The 10,006-nt window shown below is 36.1% G+C and overlaps 1 protein-coding gene across 1 annotated transcript; it reads right to left on the reverse strand.

Annotated features, from left to right (window-relative positions):
- Positions 1–371: 371 nt before the first annotated feature.
- LOC113519294 (kynurenine/alpha-aminoadipate aminotransferase, mitochondrial) lies at positions 372–9,241 on the reverse strand. Its single transcript, XM_052902079.1, has 7 exons — positions 8,479–9,241; positions 5,344–5,512; positions 4,088–4,274; positions 2,848–3,108; positions 1,813–1,992; positions 1,025–1,225; positions 372–829 (listed from the first exon to the last, which is right to left on the reverse strand). The coding sequence occupies exons 1-7, from the start codon at positions 8,690–8,692 to the stop codon at positions 614–616; spliced, it is 1,428 nt and encodes a 475-aa protein (XP_052758039.1). The 5' UTR covers positions 8,693–9,241; the 3' UTR covers positions 372–613.
- Positions 9,242–10,006: the final 765 nt, after the last annotated feature.

Raw genomic sequence — 10,006 nt, forward strand, 5'->3', positions numbered from 1 at the left:
CGATTAGGAGCCTTTTTAATGTGCTTTTGTAAGAGGAGACATTGTCGTATTTTCTAAGTTCATAAATAAATTTTATTATTATGTATGAATTTGAAGTAACAGATACCTGATCTTTTCTGATTAAACCTACATAATCGCAATGTTTCTTACAATTTTTTTTTTTTCAAAATTGTACAATATAAGCGAATAAAGTCAGAAATTATGATAAATTTACCCTTCGAATTTAAATTAATAACGCAGTTATTATTATATTTCTATTTTTTAAAAAATCAGAAATCCATGTCCTTTATTGTACTAGCGACATCTATCGTAGAGTAGAAAATGTTTTGTAAACAAAAAATAAATTAAATTAAAGTGAATAAAAAACAAAATAAAATATATTAAATATTTAACGGGCATTTATAAGTACATCATTTATATCACTTCAAGCAACTAGCGTTCTAATATTATTTTTATATAATTATAATAAATTCACAATTACGATAGCATTAATAAACTTGAAATTTTATGAATAATAATTGCTATTATTATAGGCACATACACGTATCAAATCATTAATACAATAATTTGAAAAGATATTTCTTAAGCGTATTATTTTATCTAGTTTCGCCATCTAGCGTTCGGTAGCTAACCTTTGGGGTTCTTTATGTAATGTTCGTCGTTGCTCGTCTCTGATTATATCCGCCAGATGTCGTGCTGCTATATCCATGTCTTCAAATGAAATTTTACTAAACGTCAACCGTAAATATTGACAGGGAGCGCTTGTGTCGTATTGAAAAGCATTTCCAGGTATCAAAATGAGGCCACGCTCGAATGCCGTCTGAAATACCTGCACAAAATCATTTATTACAATAATTATGTAGTACGTAGTGTAAAAATATAAAAAAAACAAAAATAAATAAATACTTTAGCCTGCTACTATAGAGTACACTTTTTAAATAATCATTTACAAATATACACCCGGGGGTAAAAATTAGTAAATAGAAAGAGAGAGTGAATACGAAAGTAAAAGAGGATATCTCACCATATTGTACACGTCATCGACATTGTGCACGCGCAACCAAATGAAGAGACCGGCACGAGGTGTGCACCAATCCGCTAGAGGTCGCAGATGTGCCTCCAGCCTGCCTTGCAAGGCATCACGCCGCCGTCGATAGAGGGCGCGCGCATTCTGCAGGTAAGATACCAGCGACGGTCGGTGCGATAGCAACCGGAGCAGGATCGCCTGAGAAATATAATGAATAAAATAAGGTACAATAGGGTAAACTAGAATAAAGTAGGGTACGACAGGATTTCTTTTTTTTTATACAACTTAGAATGGCAAACAAGCTGTCGTCCCATCTGATGGAAAGTGGTAACCGTCGCCTATAGACATGAGCAGTACCATGGACATAACAGAGTACACTGTTTCGCCCATGATACCCCCCATGCGTTGCCATTCCTGAGGACTCAGATGTTATTCCTCTGTACCCTGTAAATTCATGCCATATCGCACTCTTCAAACCGAGACACAGCGATGCAAACATAACTGCTTCACGGTAGAAACACGAATGGGACAGAGGTACCCAAGCAATCGACTTTTGTACAAAGTCTCCCTCAAACAAGAGTAAAATAGGGTATGAAGGGACACTTCTTCAATAGTTAATAATAGAATGGTAGCGCCCCCTTTCGTTTATCCTAAAAAAGACCAGTACGAGATGTGTACTAGTTAACGAGAAGCACAAGTGTGCTTCCAACCTGTATAATGCTGAAAGACAGTTAATAAATTGGATCCCAACCTATTATATCACATGATTAATTTAAAAGCCTTACTTGGGAGAGAGTGCAACTATGAAGCATCTCAGCTTGCATGTGCAGTTCCAACCGCTGAAGCAAAGCCGTTGGCGCAGTCACCCATGCAGCTCGAAGACCAGCGCTGATCACCTTCGAAAAGGAATCCAACCGGATCACGCGACCGCAAGTGTCTAATGATAAAAATGAGGGAGGGTGTACCTGAAAACCAGTAGAAAGTAGCTATTTATACGATCTTTTTTTTTATACAACTTAGAATGGCAAACAAGCTGACGGCCCACTTGATGGAAAGTGGTAACCGTCGCCTATAGACATGAGCAGTACCATGGACATAACAGAGTATACTGTTTCGCCCATGATACCCCCCGTGCGTTGCCATTCCTGAGGACGCAGGTGTTATTCCTCTGTAGCCAGTAAATTCACGCCATATTCCACCCTTCAAACCGAAACACAGCCATGCAAACACAACTGCTTAACGGTTGAAACACGAAAGGGACAGAGGTACACAAGCAATCGACTTTTGTACCTGATGGAGAAAGGTAACCATTGATTTCATGTCTAACAGTACAACAAACATTTATTTAAGTTAGTTAATATGACTAACAAGTTGAAGTCCCACCTAATGGATAAAATGGTAACGGTCGCCTATAGACTTGAACAGCATACATCACAGAGTTAACTGTAATGTCCATGGTATCCCACATGTGTTGCCATTCCTAACGACTATGGCGTTATGCCCACGCACCCTGTAGTTTCACAGCCATACCATTGCTATCTCATTCTATCTCATTTATATCCTATCCCATGGTATCCCACATGTGTTGCCATTCCTAACGACTATGGCGTTATGCGTACGCACCCTGTAGTTTCACAGCCACATCATTGCTGTCTTATTCTATCTCATCTATAACTTATCCATAACGATCTTCTTCCACGTCCTCTAATTTGTTTTCTCATTGTCTTCTCACAAAAATTTTGCTACTAGTTATTTCTCTGTTCTATTACTCAATATATTATAACTGGTACCTTAGAAATAATAATTAGAATATTTTATACCTCATCATAATTCAGGAACATATATGCATCATCCTCAAGGATCAGAAAGTCATATCTGCAAGCAAGATCATATATCTTCTTCCTTCTCTCTTCAGGTATGACCGTCCCTGCAGGATTGCTACCAGTTGGTGTCACATACAATAATTTTGGCATTTTCAAGCCACGAACTAGTCTATCTTCCAGCGTGGACTCTAAAGATTCGGGGACCAAACCATCGTAGTCTTCTGAGATGTTGACGATTTCTGGTTGATATGGTTTTAACTAGAAAGACAGAAAAATATTCAAATAATTTTAAGTAGAATACCCAGGATATAGTAAGATGCAACTAATGCACAGTTTTTTTTTTGATGGGTGAAAATGATATAGTAACCTCGCCTGCGCTAACGGGATACGCTGGCGGAGCACCAGTGAAGGGTAATCGATGAGAATGAAAACAGGCAGTTAGCCCATCATGATGAATTCATCAGGAATTAACCATGATAGTTTCCAGGGAGAACCGCGAGGAGGTCGACCTGGTTGGGTATATTGCTAGCAATAGGATAGTCTCTATTACTAACAATCCCTTTCCCCCCAACTAATGTACAGTTTACGAGAAGGAAAAACAATATAATACCAAGTCTATTTGGGAATGATAAAATCCTCTTATCGATTAGGAGAGATTCTTTGGCATAGAAATAGAATTGGAAATAATTATATATAACGAATTGTATTTTGAGGAATCGTTTAAAATGATAATTGCTTACAGAACCTAAATGGTCGCGTAAAGTGCAGTCTCAGATGAGTTTTTTTCCGCGAAAGCTCAGGCTGTAGAACGAGCTCCCTGCCGCGGTTTTCTCTAGAGACTACAGAATGCTTTTAGCATTAAGTCCACCATGTACACATATTTGTACTAATGAATAAATAAATAAATATGGGGTTCTTCAAAAAGGGTGCATAAAGATTTCTTCAGGATCGGCAGCGCGTATTTGATACCTTTAGTATTGCAGGCGTCCATAAGCTACAGCGACCGTTTACCATCAGACGGGCTGTATACTTTTAAAAAAATATACTTTTATTATTTAGAGCAATAAATATTTTTCTATTCTAATCTATTCTATACCGAGAAGTGGAATGTTAAAGTTAGATTGCTGACGTAAGGTAGAAGGAACTACAGTTACGTAAGCACAGCTGTTAAGCGGGAGAAAAACGACACAGAGACAGAGATATCTGTGTGGAATTTTTAAAACTTTTAATTACTTACGGCAACATTTATGCCGGGATATGAATATTCGCTCTTCATGACCGGGTCACCTGGTTCTACTAAGAGTTCGATGCATTGGTAGATCCCTTGTTGACTACCATTAGTGACCATCACGTCCCGCGGAATGGGTGGCGGACGATGCAAGTCGTGTTGGAACTGACGTATCTCTGTCAGCAGGGCCGGAAGACTGGTGAAGAAAATATTAATCGCGATGTAAAAGATCACTCTAGAGGCTGATTTTCAAGATCCATTACTTACAATATACCTTGTCAGGTATATTACTGCCTGACAAGTACCACTACGCGGTTCCCCTGAAAACCATAGCGTTAAACTCCTGGTGAGTTTATCAGATTGGAAGAATTGACCTGACTTCGTTCTTATTTATCATCACTTACTGACATCTCGTTTTCATTTCATAAAAATAAAACATTATTAAAAATGACAATGAGGGTTTATACATGATAGGGGTAATGAAAGAAGCAAAAAATATTCTTAAGACCTTTTTTTAAAGATTAATATAGAACAAGCATTAGCTCATAATGAAGAAATAGAAAATTGATACTATATCTTATGGGCACTTGGAATACCAGGAATATCGTGTGCGCCTTACCAATTATGAAAAATCTTTAATCTTTTTAAGAACTCCATAGTGGAACTTTAAAGGAGACCTCGGAAGGAAGCTTATACAACAACCTGAATGTTGATGGGAGAAAACTTTAAAACCACGTGTACTCGATCATGAAGCAGTTGTGTTTGCATAGTTGTGTTTCGGTTTGAAGGGTGGGATATGGCAGTTAATTTACAGGGTACAGAGGAATAACACCTGAGTCCTCAGTATCATGAGTATCATGGGCGAAACAGTATACTCTGTTACGTCCATGGTACTGCTCATGTCTATAGACGACGATTACCATTTTCCATCACGTGGGCCGTCAGCTTGTTTGCCATTCTAAGTTGTATAAAAAAAAAACAAAACAAAAGATCGTTTGCTTTTTTTACTTCTACCGTGAAGCATCTGCTTACATGGCTTAAGTACTTATATGGTTGTTTCAATTTTATGACAATGTGAGTCTAGGGTACAAAGGTATAATACCGTAGTCCTCAGATGTAGGAGCCCATTACGAGTAGGCACGTATTGTATCACATAGTACTCAATGATTTTAATAATTCATAAACAGAGTCGACAGGCGACGGTTACCATTTTCTAATAGGTGGACCGTAAGCTTGTGAAAAAGTAAGTAAAAATTATCTCTTACCCTTGCGATGGTGTATACTGTAATGCAACAGCCATATCCTTCCCCTCTATTACCAGTCCTCTTCCGTCTCTGGTATCCATTTGAAGCCTGGTATATGGGAACACCCCTTCATTTGGTACCCCTTCAGCTAGAGAAATAGCTTGTTTGTCCATCTTGCAGGCCAATGCCGCTGAAACAATTTACGTCAATATAGTTTATAGAGAAAGCCTTGGCAGGGAGCTCATTCCATAGTTTCCTCTAAAAATTTACTAATGTAATCTTTTGGAGGAACAAAGAGTATCTGTCTGTCTTGCTATGTTAATTTTATAGATATTTTATACCCAATATTATTATTGGTGTGGTCCCAGAATAAAATAGGCCATCCCTTCCTTTTCCGTGTAAGAGACGAGGGATGGGCAGCATTGTCCCTCTAAAAATATCTCTGAAGCCAAATTGCATTTGCTAATCCTCTTGTCAAGCATGGCAACTACTGGCAAACCTCCCAAAGGAGAAGCTTATGTTCAGCAGTGGACAGTTAAAGGCTGATATGGTGATGATCATTAAAACCCGTTTTTTACGAAAAAAATGAGACAAATCTTTATCTCCTGCTTTTTTGCTTTTACGCATTGATTACGTTATACCTACAAATTAACTGTAAAACTGTAAATATTATTCTGAATAATAAATAACATAGTGTGATAACACTTATCAACTGAATTTGGGATTTCACAAAAATAACTCAAGAGTCATTAACACAATTTTTGTTATTATCTATATTACAGTACAGTACGATCAGAGTAGTTTACTCCCGCCAACGCTCTAGCTATGGAAAAAGCTTCCTGCCGAGGTTTCCCTAGAAGCTACAGTATGGGGTCCTTCAAAAATGGTGTACAAAGGTTTCTACATTAATGCTCCTTTAAAAAAAAATTACCCAATATTATTAGAATGGTCCCGGTATAGAATAGGTTACCACTTCCTTTCCCGTGAGTGTAGTAAAAACCGACTAAAGGAAGGCGAGGAATGGGCAGCAGCTTCCCTCTTAAAACATCTCTAAAGCCTAACTGAGGTTGCCAATCCGCTTGCCAAGCGTGATAACTACTGGCGGAACCCCCGAAGGGAGATGCTTATGTCCAGCAGTGGACTTATGAAGGTTTCATCAGTGACATGTGACACCCCTGATGTGACAGGTGTCAGTACGCTACAGTGACTGTTTACCATCAGACGGGTTTTATATTTGTTTGCCACCTTCGTGGTATAAAAAAAATACGATTTCGCTTATTATTCAAAGATTTTCATCAAACTGAGCTATATCTGTCCCTTTCTTCAAAGTCGAGCACAGCGCGACGTTAGATTTACCAAATATTCAAAAGTTCCTGCCTCCGCGTTCCTTAATCAATTTTGGTGTGAATGACCATATGTTTTAGATATGGAGGTCAAAGTAGACCGGCCGTTAAATGACAGTTATGAGTTAAAAGATAAGCCGTTCTAAGTAGTTATTAACCTTATAACAGTTTATGAAAGTGTCAGTAATGGGGTTTAATAGTCCCATTGCTAGTAATATATTATCAGGTCGACCTCCACGCGGATCCCTCTGGATATTGCAAAAATCGCTAGAAAATGGTTACAAATTCTTTCACCTATAGAAAGCTACATTATGTGGGAGTAACATAGGCTACATATTATTTTCGATAATTATTGCCAACCTGCCTGCCAATCGTGGCAACTACTGGTAAAACTCCCCAATAGAAGGAGGCCTATGTTTAGCAGTGGATACTTAATGACTTATTAAATATTCACTAGTGCGAAGTCGAGCCGGATTCATCATCGTCATATCAGCCTAACTGTCTACTGTTAACTGTTAACTGAACATAACCCTCCCCCATGGGTGGGTTTTCCAGTAGTTGCCACGATTGACAGGCGGATTTGCAACCGCAGTTAGGCCTTTGGTGATATATTAAGATGGACGTTGCTGCCCATCCCGCGACCATAAGTTCCCTTAGTCGCATCTTATGACACTCACGAGAAAGGAAGGAGTGGCCCATTCTATTCTGAGACCGACACGGTGAACAAGCCGAATTGCTAGTTATTAATTAATATATTCTTTTTTTTATACAACTTAGAATGGCAAACAAGCTGACGGCCCACCTGGAATGGAAAGTGGTAGCCGTCGCCTATAGACATGAGCAGTACCATGGGCATAACAGAGTGCCTATACTGTTTCGCCTATAAATATAAGAACAGTAAGAACTAATCTACCAGTGTATTGTACTAAAATGTTTATAACAGAATAAATAAATATATATATATATATATATATATATATATATATATATATATATATATATATATATATATATATATATATATATATATATATATATATATATATATATATATATATATGGGCGAATATATATATAGAGATTTATGTACAAAATATATGACTTTAGATGACAGACAGGAAATAATTATTGTCATTGAATACTTATCTAGGAAGCGTAAACAAACAACAAAATAAGACTATTAATATATTAATTATATAGTTATAGCAAGATTGTTTTTATTTATAACAATTATAAAATGTAAAATAATATAGTACACTGCGAGCCATTAGTGAGTTTATCTCTTGGAGATCTTAATAACTTAATTTGTTGTTGATATTTCATCAGATTATAATTGAGACAATGAAATAGAAATAAATGTAAAATCCTCGCTTACATTTTGTTTATTTGTACTTTTTAGTGCCTTAACGACTTTTTTTTAATACATGATGATGAAATGGTAACACGTCTGCGTTAATGTGTTTCAACCGTCTGCGAAGAGTGGGATATGGCGTGAATTTACAAGGTACAGAGGAATAACACCTGATTCCTCAGAAATGGCAACACATGGGAGGTATCGTGGGCGAAACAGTATACTCTGTTATGTCCATGGTACTGCTCATGTTTATAGGCAACGGTCACCACTTTCCATCAGGTGGGCCGTCAGCTTGTTTGCCATTCTAAGTTGTATAAAAAAAAAGTATTATAAAGATAATTAAACAATTCAGTACATTTTTTATATAATTAATAATACATTTATATTTCTACCGAAACGTTGACTTACTTTAAAAATGTTGACTTAATAACTTTGAAAACAAAGATTGTAAATACTTACCAAGCAACCTGGTCAGAGCTGGTTCCCTGAGGGAGTTCTTCTTACTGATGAATCTGACATAATCTTGTCCCGTAAGCACTCGATACTTGTTTGTTACACAGTTTTGTTCACTGTAAAACTTTAGGAAATTGTCTACACTTTTGGTCGAGTTATTTCTAACTAGACAAAAAACTTGATGTGTCCGCAGCAATCGTTTCACTAATTCTTTCTTCATTTTTGTTTATTTATATTTTATATCTTATTATTTACGATTCTGCTTATTTAATTTCAAAATTAAATTATATAAAGAAATTCTACTTTATTATTATTATATAATATAAAAAAATAGTTATATTTTATTTTATTTTTAAATAACGTTTTAATATAATTCACTGTGTTTTTATCACTTTTGCTTCTTTTAATTCAAAATTAAATTGTATAATAATATAATTAATTACACCTTATTTAAAAAATCATTATATAATTATGTATTTAAAATCAAATTAAGAGTATTAGTTTGTTATAATTCCCTATCTTATATTAATTACCACTTCTGCTTCTTTAATTTCAGTTAATTGTAAATATATAATTAATTATATTTATATTAGCTTATTACTGTTTTATATTTTAATATGCAGTGTTTTAGTTATTACACTATGTATATATAGTACGAATAATTAATGAGATATGTGACAGATTCACTCCACTTTATGACGTCTGAATTGATAAGATTAATGGCAATCGGCACACGGTGGGATTAAATTCATGTATTTAAAACTACTTGTCAAAATGTAGAATGGGTTCTAAGATGCTATATAAAAAGAATATTAAAAAAAAATATGAAAGAAAAATTTGTACCTGACATATTGTTTAACATTTTAAATAACTCTGAACAGTTAATATTATGAGATTTATTAATTTATTTTTAATAAAACAATTGTGCTTGGTTCCACCGTTTTTATTTTAATATATATTTTTTTATACAAAAATGAATGCCAAACAAGCTGACAGTTACCTGATGGAAATATACTGTCGCCTATAGACATGAGCAGTACCATGGACATAACAAATACTGTTTTGCCTATAAAAACTCACGTTGCCATGGACTCAGGTGTTATTCCTCTGTATCCAGTAAATTCACGCCATATCCCACCACCACATGCAAACACAACTGCTTCACGATTGAAACACGAATGGGACAGAGGTACTCAAGCAATCGACTTTTGTACAAAGTCTCCCTCAATTATTGTAAATATACTATCGGGATTTAATACGATAAAAAAATTTGCGAGTAAACTACGCCATAGCCACGACGTGGTGCAATTCACATAAAAACGTCGGCAATAAAGACGCAGATCATCATTATTATATGAGCACTTAACCGTCCACTGCTGAACATGTCTTCCCTTTGAGGGGTTTTGTCAGTAGTTGCCACGCTTGGCGGGCGAATTGGCAACCGCAGTTAGTTGGGCGGAAGGGATTGTTAGTAATAGAGAAACTAAGGGCCCTATTGCTAGCAATATATCCCGTGGTTCCCCAGGAAACTATC

Source organism: Galleria mellonella, unplaced genomic scaffold (genome assembly GCF_026898425.1).
Source record: "Galleria mellonella isolate WM207_F2 unplaced genomic scaffold, CSIRO_AGI_GalMel_v1 utg87, whole genome shotgun sequence".
NCBI lineage: Eukaryota > Metazoa > Arthropoda > Insecta > Lepidoptera > Pyralidae > Galleria > Galleria mellonella.

What these genes read in the sequence shown, in the direction of transcription:
- LOC113519294 (XM_052902079.1), bottom strand. Translation starts at nt 8,692, where the DNA reads ATGAAGAAAGAATTAGTGAAACGATTGCTGCGGACACATCAAGTTTTT. An exon ending in TGTTCCTGAATTATGATGAG is followed by an intron (nt 1,993 to 2,847) that starts GTATAAAATATT and finishes ACTGGTTTTCAG; the next exon opens with GTACACCCTCCCTCATTTTT. An exon ending in ATAGTTGCACTCTCTCCCAA is followed by an intron (nt 1,226 to 1,812) that starts GTAAGGCTTTTA and finishes TATATTTCTCAG; the next exon opens with GCGATCCTGCTCCGGTTGCT.